This window comes from Puma concolor, chromosome A3, assembly GCF_028749965.1.
Source record: "Puma concolor isolate L17-30 chromosome A3, mPumCon1.1.hap2, whole genome shotgun sequence".
Classification (NCBI taxonomy): domain Eukaryota; kingdom Metazoa; phylum Chordata; class Mammalia; order Carnivora; family Felidae; genus Puma; species Puma concolor.
Window position 1 is genome coordinate 37,102,671 of NC_141669.1, and position 21,473 is coordinate 37,124,143.

At 49.8% G+C, this 21,473-nt stretch overlaps 1 protein-coding gene and 1 long non-coding RNA gene across 18 annotated transcripts in view; one reads left to right on the forward strand and one right to left on the reverse strand.

Moving 5' to 3' along the window:
• Positions 1-21,473, reverse strand: part of LOC147582371 (uncharacterized) — a 158,421-nt gene that overhangs the window by 44,345 nt on the left and 92,603 nt on the right. The gene's annotated exons all lie outside the window — the stretch shown is intronic.
• On the forward strand, positions 3,673-20,818 carry LOC147582373 (uncharacterized). 10 transcript variants are annotated; one of them, XR_015249040.1, is made up of 7 exons: positions 3,673-3,846; positions 4,248-4,436; positions 4,536-4,633; positions 4,873-4,954; positions 5,964-6,036; positions 6,390-6,495; positions 6,900-14,482. XR_015249040.1 is itself a non-coding variant. In XM_086700554.1 (5 exons), the coding sequence occupies exons 2-4, from the start codon at positions 4,401-4,403 to the stop codon at positions 17,799-17,801; spliced, it is 321 nt and encodes a 106-aa protein (XP_086556680.1). In that variant the 5' UTR covers positions 3,695-3,846; positions 4,248-4,400; the 3' UTR covers positions 17,802-17,813; positions 19,943-20,818. The 10 variants fall into 10 exon arrangements, 1 of the variants encoding a protein (XP_086556680.1); XR_015249038.1 differs by having other exon boundaries at positions 3,676-3,846; positions 6,393-6,495; XR_015249041.1 differs by lacking the exon at positions 5,964-6,036 and having other exon boundaries at positions 3,676-3,846.

Consider the following 21,473-nt stretch of genomic DNA (forward strand, 5'->3'; position numbering starts at 1 on the left):
ATCGGATTTGCTGCAAATTAAAAAGATCTAAATTATTTGAGATTAGTTACAAACAAACTCAAGATGTCCCGACCGCCTTTCTGCACACAATTCCCGCCTCCCCTCCAATCTGGGCCGAGTCCTTTGTTATCAGAGCAGAGACCACAGCTGGGAAATCACTTGTTTCTGAGTAATTCCGTCCTCACTCCCTGCATCAGTCGGTTTAGGGAGAAGATGGTAGGCAGGCTGTTCACACACTGAATGCCCAGTTGTCTTCCCCTGGAGGACACCAGTGGCCCCCAAGGACATGCAGATAGCAGGGAGGGAGGACAGAATTACACAGGTGCTGTGCTCTTTCCCAAGACTTTCTTACATCGCACCAGAACCACCTTTTGAGGTCATCCCATTACAGAGATGAGAAAACTGAGGCTCTAGGATGATTTGCTCAGGACCACACCAACAGTAAAGAAAGAGGTGCTGTGAAGCTAGAAAGAGTTTTCCTCTCATCTAAATGTCCCATGGTGAGGGGAGGGGGGCATCTGGGTGGCTCAGTCGGTTGAGCAGCCGACTTTGGATTAGGTCATGATCTCGAGGTGCATGAGTTCGAGCCCCATGTCAGGCTCTGTGCTGACAGCTCAGAGCCTGGAGCCTGCTTTGGGTTCTCTCTCTGCTCCTTCCCTGCTCACACTCTGTCTCTGTCTCTCTCCAAAATAAATGAACATTAAAAAAAAAAAAAAATGTCCCATGGGGCAAGGCCACAACTCAGATACCCACAGGGCCCAGCAGAAATGGAAGGAGCCAGGGGCCGTGCACAGCTACGAAGCAGCTTTAGCAGATTGATACTGGGGCAAAGGGGAGGGGGAAGAGTGAAGATATCGTGGGTGCAGATCTCCTGGATTTGGTAAAGAAAGCCAGAAATCACCAGGTTTTTACCTGTAGGCTCAGGTATTGAAGTCAAACACCCGCCTGCTGTTGTTTGGGATCCCATTACAGGGATGCCTCCAGAGGCATCTGAGTAGTGACTTGGGGGTCTGACTATCAGGATCCTTGTCTCCTGGTACAGGAGGTGCGGTCACAAGCAAAGAGCGCCACAGCTCAGCACCCTGGTCCCTGTATCCCTTCTTCTTCTTCTTCTTCTTCTTCTTCTTCTTCTTCTTCTTCTTCTAAATTTTTAAGTGTTTATTTGTTTTTGGGAGAGAGAGAGAGAGAGAGAGAGAGAGAGAGAGAGAGAGCTTGAGCAGGGGAGGGGCAGAAAGAGAGAAGCAGAATCCAACAGAATCAGACGGGATCCGAAGCAGGTTCCAGGCTCTGGGCTGTCGGCACAGAGCCTGACGAGCAGCTCGAACTCACGAACCGTGAGACCATGACCTGAGCCGAAATCAAGAGTTGGATGCTTAACCGACTGAGCCACCCAGGCACCCCCACCCCGTGTCCTTTCTAAAGCCTTTTCTGATAACTTTGTGGGAATCCTCCCTTGATTCTAGCACGCTGTGAACTGCGTTCATCTATAACCATTGATCTAATCATTTATCTCCAAAAGACGACATCAGTCTATAAAATGCACCACAGGACACGACAATCGCAGTCACATGGCCTCAGAAACAATCAGCCCAAATTGACATCTGACAACATCCCCCCACGGCACCCCCAGGGGCTGTGGCTGTGATTGGTAAGGTTTTCATTCCTGATGGACCCCACGCTGTGAAAATGCACCTATTTTTGTTCATTGAAACTCATTTTTTTTTTAATAAGCAGCCCAGTGGAAAACAATCGTGAATGGCAGCTTCATTACATGTGGACTTTTAGAACAAAGAAAATATTGCTCACACCCTATGACCTGTTCAATGATACTGAATTTTAATTAAAAAAATGTTACATGTTAAATTGATGACAAGGAAAGGGCGACACTACGGCTATAAAAGAAATCAGGAAGGCAAATCCTGGTGGACAGATTGTCTCAGTGATCTAGTCAATGTTACTTCATGTTTGTCTTCTTTGTCTCTCTCTGTTTTTCCATTTGAAAATTTCTGTTCTAGGGGCGCCTGGGTGGCGCAGTCGGTTAAGCGTCCGACTTCAGCCAGGTCACGATCTCGCGGTCCGGGAGTTCGAGCCCCGCGTCAGGCTCTGGGCTGATGGCTCAGAGCCTGGAGCCTGTTTCCAATTCTGTGTCTCCCTCTCTCTCTGCCCCTCCCCCGTTCATGCTCTGTCTCTCTCTATCCCAAAAATGAATAAACGTGAAAAAAAAAAAAATTAAAAAAAGAAAATTTCTGTTCTAAGCGAGTGGGGACATATTCCAATCTCTATAGACTTCGAGTGGGGAGGCTGGTGGGACCAGAGGGGGGTACGAGAAGGGGGAGACTTAATTTGCTCTCTGGGGGCCTCCCACATGATCTTGTGCATTGGATTGGTTGTTGTCCTAGAGGGCCTCCTCCAAGTGGCTGCTGTCCCAGGCCACCATGGAAAAACCCTTTGAAAGGGCCAGTTTTGGGTCATCTTAGCAGGCCTGATAACTAAGAATGAATTATTTTGAAGGGATAGATTAAATGGTGTACGGATGGCCCACTGGACGTTCAGGCCAACCTGAGTGTCACCAATTATAAGAGAATTTTCTTCCGAGCTGATGCAACACTGGAATGGAAAATCCAGGTGCTGAAAGTATGTCACCGTACTGGGTTTTCAGAAAGGCCGACAGGAGCAAGCAAAGGTGGTCAGCTTCTTCTCCGGATGGGCTTCCAAGACATGACGTGTCAGTTCATGACCTAAAGCCTCATGAAAGAGTAGCTATTTGCCCCAAACACAGAGCCTTAAGATCTGCCCATGGTGGAAGATTCACACCCAGCACAGCATGTGCAGGAAGGAAGCAACTTCCCTCAGGCTGCTGGGAGAAACATGGGTCTTGGGGCTGGGTCGGGGGGGAGGGGGCGGGCAGCAGCCCCACAGTGTGGGAGCTTGAGTGTCTCGTTCCTCCCGAGAAAATAGGTGTGCAGGCGTGCAGAGTTAACCCCCAGCTAGAACAGTGCCTTGACCCTCGCTGAGGAAGACTAGAATGATTCAGGGTCTAGGGTCCCAACCACGGGCACAGAATAGCAAATACAAAGGCCCTGGGACTGGCGGGGCGAGTGCAGAGTGGGTGAACCACAGCTGTAGCACAGCTGGGGTGGGGGGTACTGGCCATGCACGGGGGGAGGGGTGGTGGTGGTGGGGGGGGGAGGCTGAATAATCCTGTTCTAAGAACACCCAGAAGCCACTCTCACGTTCCAAGCAGGAGAAGGATGTGGCTTGGTTTTACATTTCCTGAAGATCATGCTGGCTTCTGTCTGGATCAGAGTCTAGAGGGGTAGGAGGCTGGGCTGTGGGCCAGGTGGGAAGCCATGGGACAGGAGACTGAGGGACTGCATTTCACAGGTAGGACCAGCACAGCATGGGGAGGAGGGTGAGGAGGGTGAGGCGGGTGAGGGACGCGCCAGTCCTTGGAGGAGACATCTAACCCCTGGTTTCCATACTGGGAAAAGGCCTCAATAACCCCCAGCTCTCGGAGAGGTTGTGAAGGTTAAAAGTGGTGCCTGACCCACAACAGGTACCCAAGACTGCGTTCCCATTGTCCCCTTTGTCCCCACGAACACAGCAGACGGCGATCTTTAGCAAGGCTACTTCTGACCCTCGTCCTCAGTAAAGTGGGAAGTAGGGCCTGGGCTGGAAGGGGTGACAGGGCGGGGTCGGGTTGTCCTTTCTGAGAAATCATGTGCCGATCCACAAACAAAATGGCGATGCAACAAACTTCCATGTTCTTGAAAACGTTTTGATGCTTACAAAAAGAAACGATCGCCGTCGTGCAGCCCGACGTGCCTGTGGCCCAGAGTACAACAGGTGAGCCAGACCAGTGACTGCCCTTCGGGCCAGGATCCCTGTGTCCATTCCCAGCACTCACACCTGGCGAAGCAGGGGTGGGGAGCGGTTCAAGGTAGCACAATTCCCACTTGCACGCCAAACGCTCACTTCTGAGCTCACACCATGCCTGGCACACAGTGCCACACTAGAGCGTCATGGTCCTCGTGCTTGTAAAGTTTATTAACAGGGTCATCCAGCCCGACCCTGCGGGGTCTTCCTATGGCTGGGAAGGCTCCCTAGAGGAGGAGGGGCATCTGGGCTGTGTGAAAGATGGGAGGAAGGGGGCCCGATGGGGCCGGGCTCCCTGCTCAGGGTACAGCCTGGAGAAGGACACATGACCGGTTTTCTCTGAGCCAGCACATTTTCCATTCTAAATATAGCCCAAGATGACCCAAGACATCTTCCCCCTCACAAGGAGACTCAAGGTTCTGTATTTTCCCGCGTTTCTGTGACTTCTGAAAGAAGTGAACAGCGAGAGCTGAGGCTTTTACCTCCCATCGCCTGATCCCATGGACCCTGTGTCCTAAGGAGCGATGTCCACCTGCCCTCGAGAGGAGCGCGTGGCCTGGGTGAGGAGCTCTCTTTGGTCCCCAACATTTAGTAGCTACCAAAATATTTTGCCAGCCCTCTCCCTCCAGCAGAGTGAAACAGGGCTTCTATCCACCTAGGCAGGGTCACTCGTCACGCAGGCCGGAAATGAGAAGCTTTCCGCCACCCTTGTGTTCACCCACCCCAGCATCTCCGAAGTGAGGCCCAGCCTCATGAGGTTTTTTTTGTTTTTTTTTTTTCAACGTTTTTATTTATTTGTGGGACAGAGAGAGACAGAGCATGAACGGGGGAGGGGCAGAGAGAGAGGGAGACACAGAGTCGGAAACAGGCTCCAGGCTCTGAGCCATCAGCCCAGAGCCTGACGCGGGGCTCGAACCCACGGACCGCGAGATCGTGACCTGGATGAAGTCGGACGCTTAACCGACTGCGCCACCCAGGCGCCCCCAGCCTCATGAGTTTTAATTGGACAACAGATTCCTACTTCCCCTAGGAACCTTGCAGCAACATCAAGATGGACCTTTTATCACATTTCTGGAAGGTACAGGATACAAGCCTTTTGGAAGGAGGCACAGGGCTGACTCGTGGCTCCGAGGGCCTTCTCTGCTTGTTTGCAAAGGGGGGCAGGGGATAGTTTTCTGTATCTGAGTGGGGATCTGCTAATTGCTGCACAAGCACTTCTGGGGAAGTTCAAGTTTCCAAAGGCCTGCGGTTAACTCTGACGGTGCCAGCCGGCGCTTCCCGAACAGGGCGCTTGAGGGCATTGGTGGAGGGGCCTTCCGGGAGACACAAATTGCAGTGGGTATCTCCAAAGGGTTAATGACCAAAGAGTGAGGACGGTCATGTTAAGTTATATATAGCAAACAGTGAGCAAAGCAGGCAAGAGGAAAAAAGATACAAAAAAAACCTCATGGGTATGCTCCCCTCCCCCCTCTGGCAACCCCCCCCCACTCCTGCAACATGGATACGCTCCCCTCCCCCCTCTGGCAACCCCCCCCCCCCCCCCCACACACACACTCCTGCAACAACACTATATATACAGACCGCAGATTGGGGCATAGTTAAATTTGGCACACTGAGACTACAGCAAAGAAAGAAAACATATCAAGTTACGCGGAGCCCTATTCAGATTTGGGCCTGGGCCTCACCCGCACAATGCTGGGCAGAGGAGAACAAGGCCGCTCGGTGTGTTGTCGAAAAGCGCACCGGGCCAGCTTTGCTTTCCTTTCAGTCATTTGCTGGCCCAGCCCTGGGCAACAGGTTAAGTCCCTGCCCCACAGGTGGAGACAGATAAAACAAACCCAAATGGTGTCATGGGCTGCAGGAAACCTTTCTTTCAAAACTTGATCCATCTCCAGAGAGGAAACACGCAAGGACTTTGCTCTGGACAGTAATCTGTTTTCTTAGGGCAGCTGGGAGAGACCTGGTGGCCAGGGTAAATAGGCAAAGCGGCAGTGGCGGGGTTTTGGCAGGCAGGGCTGGAAGGGCAGTTTGAAAAGACCCCTTCCTACACTCTGTTCCCAACCAAGAGTAAGCTGTCAATCTCATAGGGTGAAGGTGCTCTGGAAAAAGCCAGCGGAGAGAGAGGGAGGCCCTCCCGCCAGGGAGAAAGCTAAGCCACAGGTGCATGCTGGGATCTCCTCCCCCTCCTCCTCCACCCCCTCCTCCCCCTCCCCCCCCTCCCCCTCCTTTCCTCCTTCTCCTCCTCCTCCTTTTCCTCCCCCTCCGGGCAGGTTCACCTGGCCAGAACCCAGCCCGCAAGTCCACTCCCCTCAGAGCTCACTGAGCGGGGAGAGAGCAGGCCGGGACCTCTGAAATGCAACCCCGGGTGGGTTTCAATCTCCGCGTTGAGCAGCTGGACGGGCAGGCCGGCGGCAGGCAGACTGCCAGCAAAGACTGGCTGAGTCTCTGCTGTATGCGAAACGGGCTCGGGGAGGGTCAGCTATGCTTTAGTCATCAGACATTGTCCCTGTCAGCAGGCGCTAGGACTCCCGGAGGAGATGACACAGCCACCGGCTGGCACTTGTCGGCTCGGGCTGCACCGAACATCAGCGGTCATGACGACACTCCCCGCATCCCCAGGTCTGTGGGTCTTTCCAAAGCCGTGCCATGGGGTCACCCGGTTGGGGCTTCACCTGACCTTAGGTGGGCAGAGCCGGGCAGGGCAGAGCATCGCCGCCATTTTGCGGGGGAAGGAACTGAGGCACCGTGAGGAGGCCGCATCTCGCCTGGGTGGGCACAAAGAACAGACCCTTACCCGGGCCCTCCTGTAGGCGTACGTGAGGGGTGGTCGGCACAGGACGGTGGTTCTCACTTCATGTGTCAGAATCTCGGGGTCATCCTCTACCTGGTGTAACCCACTCTCCTCAAGGTGGGCTTGGGTGTCCTGTCCCAGTCCCAGCCCCAGAAGTGGGTGGGTGTCCGGTGATCTCGGTTCACGCCGGGCTCTGCCACGGACCTGACCCCAGTCTCCACCTGCAACACAGGGACAATGGCGCCAAGCCCGTCCAGAGCTGCTCCAGAGAGTGAGGGACCCAGCACGGCATCTCTCTCCCTGCCTGTGGCTTGACGGGCCCGCACTCTTGGCTCCCTGGGCAGAAAAGATACGGCAAGAGGTTCAATTGTGTCTTCCTAAATGTCACGTGTTGGAGTCCTAACCCCCGGTACCTCAGAACGTGACCTCGTTTGGAACTGGGGCCGCTGTAGATGTAGTCAGTAAGATGAGGTCATACCGCATTAGGGGAGGCCCCTAGTCCAGCATGACTGGTGTCTTTATAAAATTTAAAGGGGAAATTTGGATAGAAACACACACACACAGGGAGAACACCACGTGGACACGAAGGTAGAGATCAAGTTGTCGCGTCAATGAGCCACAGAATGCCACAGATTGCCACCCAGCCCCAGAAGCAGGGGGAGAGAGGTCTGGACCAGATTCTCCCTCACGGTCCTCAGAAGGGACCAACCCTGCTGAGCCCTTGATCTCGGATTTCTGGCCTCCAGAACTGTGAGACGGTACCGTTGTCGATACTTTGCTATGACGGCCCTAGCAGACACAGATGACGAAAAGGCCAAGGTATCTCTGGTTAGTCTACCTTGAAAATGGGCTTTGAAGCCCCTTCCAGCCTTACAGACATTTGTTCTATGCCTCGTTGTCCGAACAAAGAGTGAAACGGTGCAATTTCAAGAGTGCTCCATGAGTGCTCCGTTCCAGAAAAATCCTGCCGGCAAAAAGAAGGGAAGTCCCCTTTCTCTTCTCAAAATCCTAACCCTCCTTTGTTCTCAACAGAAATCATACACTGCATAATTCTCCCAAAACGACCCCAAGGCAAGAGAACCTCTCTTTTCCAACCAAGTGCAGGGCCGACCCTCTTGCTAACTTCCTGGCCATCCCAACTAGTTTTCAGGAGAAAACTCACCCAAAACTCAGTCGCACGACTATGATGATGAATGCCAGCCAGTCAGGAGCTTGAAGGGTTAGCTCGCTCGGGTAGGGAATTAGGTCACACGGAGCGTCGGCCAACACTCTGCCTTCTGCCCTGACCAGATATGTAGTCCTGACTGTGAAACATCCCCCCACCCCCTTGGCAGGAACTCCTCCTGGAGTGGCAGCAGCAATACCCCTGTGCCTTTGGCTTCCCTCCCCTGGTGGCGTGGAGCCCAGAGACGCCAACATCCTCTCGGACTAAGGAAGCCCTTCCAGAACTTGCCACCAGCCCCGGAATCCTGGCTGCTCCCCCCAGTGATGGAGCATTGGACATGGTGGCTCTCAGGGTTGAATTCCGGAGTGCTAACGTGGACCAGGAAGTAAGGCTTATGAGACTTGGTCTTCGAGTGCCCTCCTTTCTCCCTTGCTTTACACCTGAATTTGGCCTCCTGCTCTACATCTGCCCGCCAAATGCCTCTTTTAGCCTCGCTGTTACCCCGCGGCGTCCCATTGTTTATACAAGTTATTTCTCCTCTGCCAAGAATTTCTTAGTACATCAGTTAGAACGTAGGATTTTGAGAGATTCGTGCTGTCATCCTTCCCCCCACTCCTGCACTTTAGTGATTTGCATGTAGAAGTTACTCAGTCCAGATTTGTTGAAGGTGGATTCAACCTGAATGTCTTCTGTTCATCTACTCTTGTTATCTGTTTTGGTCCCAAATCCTTTCCCTGTGTGGTTCCGGAGTTCCTCCCGCTTCAGGGTTTGGTCTCCTCTAGGGATGCTGGTATCTCCTAATTTAGACAGGAGTGTTCACTGTAGCTGATTTCCCATCAACTCGGAGGAAAAGAACTCATACATTTTTAGGGCTGAAAGATTCTCCAGAAAGTATTTAGTCCATTTCTTAATAAGAGGCCAGGTAACTCGTCCGGGGTCAACTGGTTACGTACGTGACGGAAGAGAGAAGCCAAATATCCTGGTTTGATGTGAGGCCATTGATCGTGTGGATGAAGACATCATCTGTATGGCTGGTGTAGGGTGAGTGGGGGCGTCACATCGTATCTGTTCTGGAAGTTTCCTCCGTTGGCTCCTGGGCATTTCAGCTTAACTTTAACAGCTTCCAAGTGAGTTCAGACACCTTCATCATGTCTGCTCCACAGGGGTTGCGTGGGGGCAGCTGGAAGACGGACCCACTCCCAACACAATCAGGTCACACAGACGGTGTTCCTAGCAGCAGAGATGGAACAGTCTCCTGTTCCATCTCGCAAATCCACAGATATGACTGACAGGGACTGTTTTCCACTTAGAGTCATGCAGATCTCAGAGGTAGGTCTGTTTCCAACCACTGAGGAAGCATAAAGCAAAACAGTCTTGTCGGCATAGACATATGCCTCATTGTTTTCAATCTGAACACATGTTTTACATCAAGAGAAGGGCTTGTGGTCGGGGTAGGGGGAGCTGAAGGGAGATTCAAAGGTTCTTCAGCACTCAAAGATCTCAACCTCTTCAAAGTTTCAACCCTCAGAGCTCTTACGACGTTTCATCCCACTCAGCAGAGACGCTTCTCTGCCCACACTCTCAGGTGCATGCGTGGGGACTCGAGTGTGGTCCAGAAGGATGGAGAAAGGTAACAGGATGGTCACCTCACTGCAGATATTTTCCCCAGAGGATGTCACTTCTCCGTTGGGATTTGATGAGCTCCCTAAGGCACATTCACATGCAGAGAGCAGGTGGTATCTGGCTGCTAGAGAGGCCGCATCAAGCCATGGTGGTCATGGGTACCACGAGCTCACCCTGGAGGGGAATAAGCACCTTCTATCTGGGACACCGGGCAGGTGGGTGCTGGCCAGAACCAGTGTCAGGGACAACAGGTTGATCAAGAGAAAAGGGAAGGGTTTGCATTCAGTTGTCATCACTTTCTAGCCTCAGGGTTCTCCAACCCCAAGTTGGAGATAATAATAACTTCCTTCCATGATATTTTTGGGGTTCACCAAATGCGATCATTACCTGTGAAAGTGCTTGGCACAGAGAGATGAGGGGCAGTGCCCTCGACAGGAAGGAATCCCGGCACCCACGCCAGCTCTTGGCTGTCTTCTTTCTGAGATGACTGTTTCTAAGGGGAAGGAGGAGCAAGATGATGCCTCCAACCTGCAGGTCACGTCCAGGCAAGTCAAGTTGGAGTGTAAGAGTACCTCTTACACTGGGCCCCAAGCGGTTTGTCGTCAGAGGGCCCCGTGGGAAACAGAGTGGCAGGGTGATGGGGTGGGGCCAGGAGAGCCCAGCACGAGTCCTGGGGTCACTGCTCGCACTCTTGCTACTTTGGATGGGTTCTTTGCCTCCTTGGCCGTCTATAAATTGGCCCGTCTATAAATTGGAGCAGACTGCACACAGCATAGGGTCGTGCCAAGGCTCCTGCAGAATGATCCGGGAAGACAGCTGGAAATGACAAGGTGCTGAAACATGTGTGATGGTGTTGTTGTTCTTAAAGGAAGGGAGAAAGGAGGGAGAGCATGAGAAGTGCGGGGGAAGGGATTAGCCTCTATTTAAAAATTTTTTTTTAATTTTAAAATAGTTTTAAGTTTCCAGAAGAGTTGAAAAAAGGGTCTGAAGAGTTCCCACGTACGGCACATCCAGTTTCTCCTACGGTCCAGCTCCTATATTAGGATGGAACATCTGTCCTGTTTCATAACCAATATTGATAACACTATTGTTAGCTAAAGTCTATGCTTTCTTCATATTTCATTTGTTTTGACCAAATGTCCTTCCACTCTAGCGTTCCATCCAGGATCCCACATTACATTTCGTTGTCAGGTCCCCTTTAGGCTCCAGTTGGCTGGGGCAGTTTCTCTGATTTTCTTTGTTTTTGATGACCCTGACGGTTTTCAGGAGTACTGGTCAGGCGTTGTGTAGAATGTCCCTACACTGGGGTTTGTCTGGTGTTTCCTCATGATTAGGGTAGGATTGTGGATTTCTGGGAGGAAGACACAGAGGTAAAGTGCCATTCTCATCACATCATATCAAGAGTACAGACATCTACATGACTTATCACTCTTGATGTTGACCCTGACGTCCGGCTGAGGTAGTGTGTATATGTGTTGAGTTTCTTTTTCTCCCTTTTCGTACTTTATTCTTTTTTTTAAGTTTATTTATTTATTTTGAGACAGCTGTCAGTGCAGAGCCCCACATAGGGCTCAAACTCACGATCCACAAGATCGTGATCTGAACGGAAGTCAAGAGTTGGACGCTTAACGGACTGAACCACCCACGCTGCCCATAGTGTAGACCTTGAAAGGGAACCACTGCGCACTCCACGCTCAAGGAATGGGGAGCTCTGCTCCACCTTCTTGGGGGAGGAGTAGTTACCTCGATTATTTGAAATTGTACCCCGTGGGAGAGTTGTCTATTCTCCCCCACTCGTGTATTCATGTGATCAGTACAGAATATTTCATATTCATATGTATCAGTATGAATCATGCATATTTGCTTTATACTTGTGTTATTTATAATCCAGTACTACTTTATTGCTCAGATTATACCAGTTTGGGTCATTGAGAGCTCTTTCAAATGGCTGCTGGGTTCCTTCGACACACCCCCACCATTGTGCGTTGTCGTTTGTTTGCTTTTCTGAGCACTTTCTTACTTTCTGACGTTACGAGATGCTCCAGGATCATCTTGTATATTCCCTGCCCATCCTAAAGTTGGCCATTTCTTCAAGATGTCCTAATTCCTTTTATCAGAGAATGATCCTAACATCTGAAATCTGGGCACCAGATGCTCTCATTGTGACAAGGGTGTCATTTCTTGTATGCTCTGTTAGCTAACAGATGTGTTTACGCATGTAAACATGTAAATATGTGTTCACACCAACCTGTATCTACAGATATTTTGTACGCATCCCTCTGTGTCTGTATTAGGCTAGACGTGAGTTCTTACTGACGTCTCCAATGCTAATCCCTGGCCACGTGAATCATTCCAGCCTCCCCACTTTGTTTGCCTGTGTCCTGTCACTCCAGCAGTGAGGACGTTGGCTCCCGCCATCGGCCTTCCATCTACTTCAGTTGTCAGTTCCAAAATTCACAATGGGTGGCTTCAGAATCATTAACGCGTGTCCCATGGGAAACAACTTTATCAGTCAGAATACAGTGTTACCTATAATTCCTTTTGCTTTTGGTTTTACAATTTCCACTCATTTCCAGTAGTACTTGGGTCAGCACCTTTTATACCCACCCATTCAGGGGAGGGATTTCCTGTATTTGTATTACCGTTAGATTTATTTATTTGTTTATTTATTTTTGGTCAGACTCAGCAGTCCATCCCAGAATCCCCCAGCCTCTTGAATAATTTTTAAAAATTTGCATACATTTGAAAATTTCCTGAGACGAAAACCCGGACGACTGATTTTGGCTCTTTATTTTTTTCTAATACATGCGTTTCACACTATACATTTCCACTGTCCTGCATTCTGTCACTATGGGTTAGTTTCTGTTTTTAAAAATTTTACGTGAACAGATTTGTGCAGTGTGTGCCTCGTCCCTCCGGCTGCTTTCACTCGGCGTAATTATTTCGGATTCATTCGTGTTCTTGCCTGTGTCGATAGGTTGTCTCTTCTTACTGCTCAGTCGTATTCCATCATGTGGATGTGCCACTGTGTGTTTACCTATTTACCTGCAGCTGTACCTCTGGATTCTTTCCAGTTTTGAGCCATTAAAAATAAAGCCGCTGCTAGCATTCGTGTGGGAGTCTTTGTGTGGACATACGCTTTCATTTCTCTTGGCTAAACGCTTAGGAGTGGAATGGCTGGGTCATATGGTAAGAGTATGCTTAACTTTGAAGACGCTGCCCATTCGTTCTCCAAAGTGGGTGGACCACGTTCCATTCCCACCACCGTGTGTAAGGTTCTGGTTCTCGCCCACTTCAGCACAGAGAGTATTCAGCGCGGAGAGTTAATTTCAGACATTCCAGAAGGTGTGTGGGGCTATCTCATCGTTGTTTCTGTTTGCATTTCCCTGGTTACTAACGAGATTGCGCTTCTGTACCATTCATATTTCTTCTTTGGTGAAGTACACGCTCAGTTCCTTCTCCCACTTATAAAACTGGGTTGCTTGCATTTTTCTTATTGATTTGGAGGTGGTTGTTTATTTTTTAATATTCTGGATTCAAAGTTTATTATCAGACATGTGATCTGCAGATAGCTCCTAGTCCGTGGCTTATCTATTCCCTTCTTTACAGGGTCCCTCATAGAGCAGAAGTTTTAAAACTCTATGAAGTCCAATCTATCAAACTTTTTATGCGTCATGCTTTTGCTGTCTTATCTAGAAAGTCTTTGCCTAGGGGCGCCTTGGTGGCTCCGTTGGTTAAGCCACGGACTCTTGATCTCCGCTCAGATCATGATCTCACAGCTCCTGAGATTGAGCCCCACATCAGGTTCTGCGCTGACAGCACAGAGCCTGCTTGGGGTTCTCTCTTTCCCTCTCTCTCTGCTCCTCCCCTGCTTGCACACGCATGTGCGCACACCTTCTCTCTACTTTAAAAAGGTAAATAGGGGCCCCTGGGTGGCTCAGTCAGCTGAGCGTCTGACTTCAGCTCAGGTCATGATCTCGCGTTTGTGAGACACTGGGCTCGCTGCTGTCAGCCCATCAGCACAGAGCCCGCTTCGGATCCTCTGTCCCCGCCCCCTCTCTGCCCCTCCCCTGCTGGCGTGCTCTCTCTCAAAAAATAAATTAAATAATTAATTAATCAATTAATTAATTAAAAGTCTCTGCCTAACTCAGAGTTGCAGATTCAGTTTCAAAGTCTCCTGGACCTGCCTATCTGCCTCGAATTTTTCTTCTATATTTTCATGTTGCACTTTATACAGTTGTAGGTTTTTAAAATGGGCCTGTGATCCATTTTGAGTTAATTTTTAGATACGGTGTGAGGTGTTTGTCAAAGTCCAATTTTTCATGCAGGTAATTATTCAGTTGTTCCCCGGCATTTACCGAAAGAGTATTTTTTTTCCTATGGAGCTGTCTTGGTATCTTTGCTGAAGATCAGTTGTGCACATATCTGCAGGTCTATTTCCGAAACATATATTTTGTTCTCTTGATCCGTCTGTCCGTCTGTCTGCCACTGTATACTGCTTCTTTCCAGGGACTTTATAACAAGACCTGAAATCTGGTAGTGCTCGTCTTAAAAAGGGGTTCTCTTTTTCAGAATCCTCTTGGTTTTCGCAGAGCTCTTGTGTTTTCTTTTGAATCTTAGGACCAATTTGTTGATTTGGACAAAAACCAAAGGAATTAGGGATTTTTGACTGGGACCGTGTTGAATCTACGTCCGTTTATTTACATTGTACTCAATCCCTCTCAGCAATACTGGATCGTTTTCAGTATATAGGCCTTTCTTATCCTTTGTCAGATCTATCCCCAAGTCGTTCTGATCTTTATGTTTCTAGAAATGGTATTTTTTATTTCGATTTCGGATTGCCCACTGCTTGCACATAGGCATGCAACTGATTTTCTTGTGTTGATCTTGTATCTTGCACCCCTTCCAGACACGCTGGTTCCTTTCAGTGACTTTTTGTAGATTCATATATTTTTTTTTACCTTTTTGTTTGTTTGTTTGTTTCGTGTGAGAGAATAAATTTCAATAAAGCTACTCCCTTTGACTGTTTTGGAAGCCTGAAGGATTTGCTTTTATTATTTTTTTATTTTTTTTTTTCAACGTTTATTTATTTTTGGGACAGAGAGAGACAGAGCATGAACGGGGGAGGGGCAGAGAGAGAGGGAGACACAGAATCGGAAACAGGCTCCAGGCTCTGAGCCATCAGCCCAGAGCCCGACGCGGGGCTCGAACTCACGGACCGCGAGATCGTGACCTGGCTGAAGTCGGACGCTTAACCGACTGCGCCACCCAGGCGCCCCAGGATTTGCTTTTAAAAAGTGTACCTACTAGGGTGAGTGAAGATATGGATAGAACCACTGTTAGGGCACAATGGCTCAGCTACATGTCTGTTCGGGGTCTTGCGGGCTGAAATCAAGGTGCCAGCCAGCATATGCTCTTATCCAGAGGCTCTGGGGGAGGATCCCCTTACAGGTTCATTGAATGTGTTGGCAGAATTCAGTTCCCTGATTGCAGGGCTGAAAGCCCCATCTCCTTGCTAGCTGTCAGCTGGGGATCATTCTCAGCGTCTGGAAGTCTCCTGCATTTCCTTAGCTTGTGGACCCATCTTCAAAGACAGTTAGGGTACATCAAATCCGTTTTATGCTTCTCAGCTCTCTTTAAGGGCTCATGGGATTCCCTTGGGCCAACCCAGATAATCCAGGATAATCTCTCTAGATGAGGGTCAACAAATTAATAACTTTAATTAAGTCTGCAAAGTTCTTTTTGCCTTTCATGGGCATGATAGCTTATCAGAGTCATAGGTCCTGGGGATTAGGCACAGAATCTTGAGGGACATACTTAGAATTCTGCCTTAAACAATTAGCAAATGAAATCAGGAGTGACACAAAGTAATATGTGCAATACGACAATGTTTTTACAAGAAAAAATAAAAAATTGTGAGTAATGTTTGCTTTCTTCTTTGTCCTCTAAAGTAGAAATTTTTTTTCTTAAGGTTTATTTATTATTTATTTTGAGAGACAGTGAGAGCGAGCAGGGGAGGGACAGAGAGAGAGAGAGACAGACAGAGACTCCGAAGCAGGCCCTTCACCCTCAGTGTGGAGCCTGATGTGGGGCTCGAACTCATGTATTGTGAGATCATGACCTGAGCCGAAACCAAGAGTCAGACGCTTAACTGAGCAGCCAACCAGCCACCCCCGTCCTCTAAATTTTTTTTAAACAATAAACATGTATCTTTAGAGAGCCATGAAGAGTTCACATAAAACCCAAACCCATAAAAAATTCATTTGCAAGACAGAACTCAAGGTGCATTCTTCCCATAGACCCAAAGACTGGCCTTTGCACGCGCACGTCTGTGCACGTGCGTGCGCACAAACGTCTCTGCAGTAGCAACCGAGGGAGCAGGTCCACGCGCACACACATGTGTGCTGGTGTTCTCCTGCAAGTTGCTCTGCCTCTTCCCAAAAGAAGAAGAGTCCACTAAGAAACTTTCGTTTATCCGAGAATATAGATTTCACGGCAAGTAAGCAATCTGTGGGGTGTGATTATATATGGTAGAATCTTCTGACTGTTCTTCACCCGCAGCGTCCTCTGCTGGAGGCAGCCACCTGCACCTGTCTCCTGTGCCCTGTCCTTCTGTGCACCCTCACTCTCCACATAGGCTTGTGCTCTCTCTCGGCCTCCTTCTCCATCCCCTGCTGGACCACTTTCTCCCTGATCTCCCCACCCCAAACTAGAAACAGCCCAGATGTCCTTCAGTGATGATGGGTTAAGCAGACAAACCGCAGCACATCCGTGCCTTGGGGTGCTATTCAGGGATCAAGAGGATGCTGGGTCTCCTCCCCCTGGAGGAATGAATGGATGAATCTCCCAAGAGTTTTGCTGAGCAAAAACGGCATAGATATACCCCCCAATTCCACTTATACAATATTCTTGAAATGACAAAATTATGAAAGCAGAGAACAGACTCTTGGTTGGCGGGAGTTATGGAAGGGGAGAGAATAGGAGAGACGGAGGTATAGCTATAAAATGGCAACATGAGGGGGGCCTGGGTGGCTCAGTCCATTGAGCATCTGACTCTTGGTTGAGGCTCAGCTCATGCTCTCAGGGTTCGTGAGATCGAGCCCAGAGTTGGGCTCTGTGCTGACAGTGCAGAGCCTGCTTGGGATTCTCTCTCTCTCTCTCTCTCTTTCCATCTCTCTCTCCCCCTCCCACTCTCTCTCTCCCTCTCTCTCTCAAAATAAATAAACAAAGATTTTAAAAAATAAATAAAATGGCAACCTGAGAGATCCTTCAGTGACAGAAGAAAAGCGTATCTTGACTGTGGTGACGGATACCCAAATCCACACGTGAGATAAAAGTACACAGGGCAGAATGCATATGCACACACACACACACACACACACACACTGGTGAATATCTGTGAAAGTTACCAGTGTCCACATTCTGGCTGTGATATTTCACTATAGTTCTGCCAGATGTCACTTTCAAAGGAAACAGAGTAAAGGGCCCCCAAGATTTCTTTGATTTATTTCTTACCTCACCTATGAATTTACAAAGATCTCAAAATAAAAAGTTTAATTGAAAAAAGTGAAGGAGAAGTAAAGCTTTTCTCAGACAAACAAGATCAGAAGGCATTCACTGCCCGGAGATCCACGTTGCAGGAAATGTGACGAGAAGTTTTTCAGTAAGAAACTTGGGTCTGCGTAAGGCAGGGGTGAGTGTCAGAGAAGGAAGACATGAAGGTAAAAAAAATTTTTTTTTCGTTTTTCCTGGCCTTAATTGATTTAAATTACCAGCTGTGGTTTTATAGTTTTCTTCTTATATTTTGGAGTTAATTTTCATTCAAGTGTCAAGCATTTTTTTTTTTTTTTTTAAGTTTCAGGCCTCAGGCAGGCTCTGCACTCATGGGCCAATGGCTGGAAGGGTCTGGAAGGAACCCTGAAGGCACCAGGTTCTCCTGAGGGTGCCCCAGCCTCACCCTGCCATGGTCCCCATTGTCTGTAACAAACCGTGACAGCTTTTATCAAAGGGGACCGCTGACCCTTCAGTGCGTGGATACTGTCCAAAGCCATCAGGGTGAGTGACAGAAACAAGGACGCTGGAATCCCGCAAATCTGAGTTCAGACCCCAGTTCTGCCCCTTAGCTGTGTGACCTTGAACAAGTTACTTAACCTCTCTGGTTCTAGTTTCTATGTTTAATGTACTTTTCAGGGCACTGGGGCAGGGATGGGACCTAACACGTGGCACAGAGCCTGCCGCATGACCGATGCTAAAATATGTTCATTTCTTCCTTATTAGGATGTTTATGACTGTCCCTCTCTCCGAGCAGACAGTTGGCACGCTCACGCAGAAGACTCCACTCCTTGACGAAATTCACATGTAAGATCTATGGTGCTTTGTTCTTGCTCGAAAGTTTATTCTCTGCCGGGAGGCAAGCATAACTACCACTGCTCAGTTCTCTTCAAAACTTAGGCCGGGGACAAGTTATGTGGGAGGCCTCGCAGCTCGAGGAAAGAGCTCTGGATCCAAACAACCTGAAGAAACAACGATCCCACTCTGTCCCTCCTCCCAAATTCCCCTGAGAGTTGGAGCGTCGTGTTGCCTTTCTGAGGCTCCAAACACTTGGCACCTTGGTTTTAATACAATTCTATCATTATTTCTCTACGCAGAAGTCAAAATGATGTCTTCAAAATGAAAACCAGTTCCTGTCAGGTCTCTACTCCCTAAATGCACTCAGTGGCTCACGTTGCACTTGAACTAAGAGCTGTTAATTAGGGCGGCTCACAAAGCACCCCCGACCTGCTCCAGCCCTTCCTGCTCCCTTGGTGGCTCACACCACTCAGCCACACTCACCTTCTCTCTGTTTCTCAACATGTTGAGTGCATCTGGCCCCAGGGCCTTTGCACTTGCTGGTTTCTCTGGCCGGAATGCTCTTCTGAGCATGCTAGCCTCCCATCCTCTTGCCCGGTCTCCAGCACTCTCTTAGCCGGCAGCCTTCCCTGACCATAGTCTAAACTGGAGGGTCTTCCTCTCCTTCAGCAGCCCCTCTTTGCTCCCACTTTGTCCCACAGCAGGTGCCACAATCCAAAATCATCACATTCATTCACATGTGTACTTGATTTTTGCCTGTTGCCTCTTTCAAGAACCTCAGCTCTATGGGACAAGGGACCGTGACTTTGAAATCCCTGGTGCCCAGATCTGGGCCAGGCATACGGTGTAGGTGGTTCCCAATACCTATTTATAAATGAGTAACTGTTCCTTCCCATCCTGGCACAAGTACTCACACCCTGCGAAGGCAACCCAGGCCCCCGATCCCCGGAGAGCCATTTGTGGATCCCAAGCCATCCCCAGATCACACTTGGTGAAGCTCACCCAAGAGAAACATGCCAGCGACCTCAGACGGTCACACACGGCATTAGGCCTGAGAACAGAGGCTTCTCGGGCCAGGCTGGGAGCCAGGACAGGAGGTGCTGGATAGGGGTTAAGCGAGTGGGTCACCCCCACGCAAGTGCAGTCACGTAGGCGGGTTGCTTGGGATTAGGGAGTGTGCTAATGCAGCTCACACCGAGGCAAAGGGATCGTACCTGAGAAAGATTTACATCTCGTCTTCCTTCCCTCCCTCATGTTGCCCCCACTCCCCCGGCTGGGCTGCGCACCGCTCCCCCAGCGGTCATGACGCCGCAATAATAACCAGTTCAGCGGCCCGCCCCTCAGCCGGCTGAGCTGAAGCCAAGCACGAGAGGGGCTGCCCCCCCACCCCGCTCCCCACCAATGTATAGATATGTATATATATCCGCAGAGGAACATTTGTCAGAAGGCTCCAGGAGAGAAATGACTATTCCATAAAGATTTCATTTTTGTTGGAGTCTATCCACGTCTCTATATTGTCATAAAAATTCAATAGGAAACTTCCATTTAAAAAAAAAAAAGGAGGCACAATTAAAAAGAAATAGGGACAGCTCCAGGAGAGGTTGGAGATGAAAGACGAAGGGGCCCGGTTCAGGCGGGGGGATTTTACGAGCTACCAAAGAAAGAAAAACACACCACACAGAAAAAGTGCCCAGTGGAAACCGTCCTGGCTGCCTTAGGTGAGGCAAACCATCCAGTCTGAGGCTGTCGTCTCTGAGGACCGTGGGGCAGGCACCCGGGGCGCCCGGGTGGCCCAGTGGCCGTCCTGCTCAGTATGAGGCTGTGTGCACGGGTGCTGGCTGGATAAGGGCGTGGGCCCCCCAAGGAAGGCAGCACCAAGTCTCTGAAGCAGGAGAACCTTGCCCGTGTAGGAGCCACAGAGGTCTGGAGCTCAGGACAAGATGATCCTCAGCAGTTCCATGACCGGTGACCCCAGCAATCGTAGGGAGGGAGAAAGGGCTTTTTAGCAAAATTTCAGGAAGTCTCCCATCTTCTTGCCCGGTCTCCAGTACTGTCTTAACAGGCAGCCTTCTAAGACCCTTCTGATCCACCTGTGGATCAGAATATTCAGCCTCAAGGTCCCCATTCCCTTTCATCAGACTGTTTTCCTGATTACACACACATGATAGATGTTCACTGTGGAAAGTTTGGAAATACAGAAAACCAAAAGAAGATGAAAAGCGACCACCATTCTTTCACCTACCTCCACGCATCTCTCATCCTGATGTGGCTATTTCCCAATCTTTGGAAAAACGCAGTTTGTAAAGAAGAAAATACGAGAGACAGCTTGGGTATCGAAAGTGGGGCAGAGAGGGGAGATCCACCATCCAAAACAGCCCGCGTGCGCACAATGACCGAGTTCCTTGGGGACAGAGCTGAGCTGGCAGAGAGCGATCCTGTCCATCAGAATCCTGGATAGCTCAGCGGAGAAACCAGAGGTCTGCCCAATGGGGGCTGGAGGAGGAAAGAGATGGGGGAACCCTCAGGGTTTGACCCTGTAAGATTTGATGGCCTGTCCCCGTATGGATGGTTCCTCTGCAGAGATCATGAATGTGCAAGCCTTTCCACGCCCATTTGCCAATTACACGAAGTTTGTGGTAATGTCTGGTTCTGACGCTGATACTCTCTACCCTTGCCCCAGTGCATGACCTCGGCGGCCCGGCCTGCATTTCTGGAGGTGCAGACACTAAAAGCCAAAGTCCTTGTCATTGAGCTGCTTGTAGCGGGGTGGGGGGGTGGGAGGGGGGGCAGAGGCCACTCTCCCGACAGCAGTGAGCCTCAGGTATCTGCCCACATAATTTGAAATTTGCAAGGTGGTAGCACTTGTTACTGTTACTTTTTTTTGTTACATCCCTATGGCTGTCATCAATGTGATGCTGAAGGCCACGAGGAAGGAAGCCTTGCCTTAAGACAGGGCTGGGCCACGTCTTTCTGCCTGAGACTGTTTAGAAAACAATAAAGTGCTTTGGAGCGACTTTTTTTTCCCCCTATCAAAATGAAAATGGCTATATCAGTCCTTGTTCCCGGTTTTCGGGCAGAGAATTATCTATGGGGATCTGGCACAGCTTTTCAAACGTGGCGGTTGGCTGGAGGCTGAGAAGCAACCCCGGGCAGCCACTGGCCTCCCTTGCAATTAGCTCAGGCTATGCCATGGCATGGGCCACTCACAGGGCTCACGGGGCACCTGCCACTGGCGACAAGGCCCACTCTGCCAGGTGTGAAGCAGGCCAGGGACAGGTCTGAGTGCCTTTCCCAAAGCTGCCGCGTGTTCCTCTTCTATGGGACTGGACTGGCTCTCATTGACCCACACCCCTGCTTCGACTATGGCCATGAGCTCACCATTTATATCCGGGGGATATAAATGTATCCAGGGCATATAAATGCACCCAGGGGAACCCTCTCTTTCCCCACTTTTCAAGTGAGGAAACCAAGGCCAGGGTAGGTAGGGAGGCCCAAAGTCACCTGGCAATCACCCACAGAGGCCACAGATAGCAGGGTCATGCTGCCTCACAGTCTATAGCCAGGGAAAGCATGAAGCCCACGGAATCTGAGGCGGCGCAGGACAGGGGGGCAAGATCGGTGGCTCCAGCAAGGGTCTTGGTGGAGGAGTCCAGTGACCCGGAGGGATGA

What these genes read in the sequence shown, in the direction of transcription:
- LOC147582373 (XM_086700554.1), top strand. Translation starts at nt 4,401, where the DNA reads ATGTCCACCTGCCCTCGAGAGGAGCGCGTGGCCTGG. An exon ending in GAGAGGAGCGCGTGGCCTGG is followed by an intron (nt 4,437 to 8,001) that starts GTGAGGAGCTCT and finishes CCCCCTTGGCAG; the next exon opens with GAACTCCTCCTGGAGTGGCA. An exon ending in GTGCTAACGTGGACCAGGAA is followed by an intron (nt 8,218 to 17,732) that starts GTAAGGCTTATG and finishes CTTCCTTATTAG; the next exon opens with GATGTTTATGACTGTCCCTC.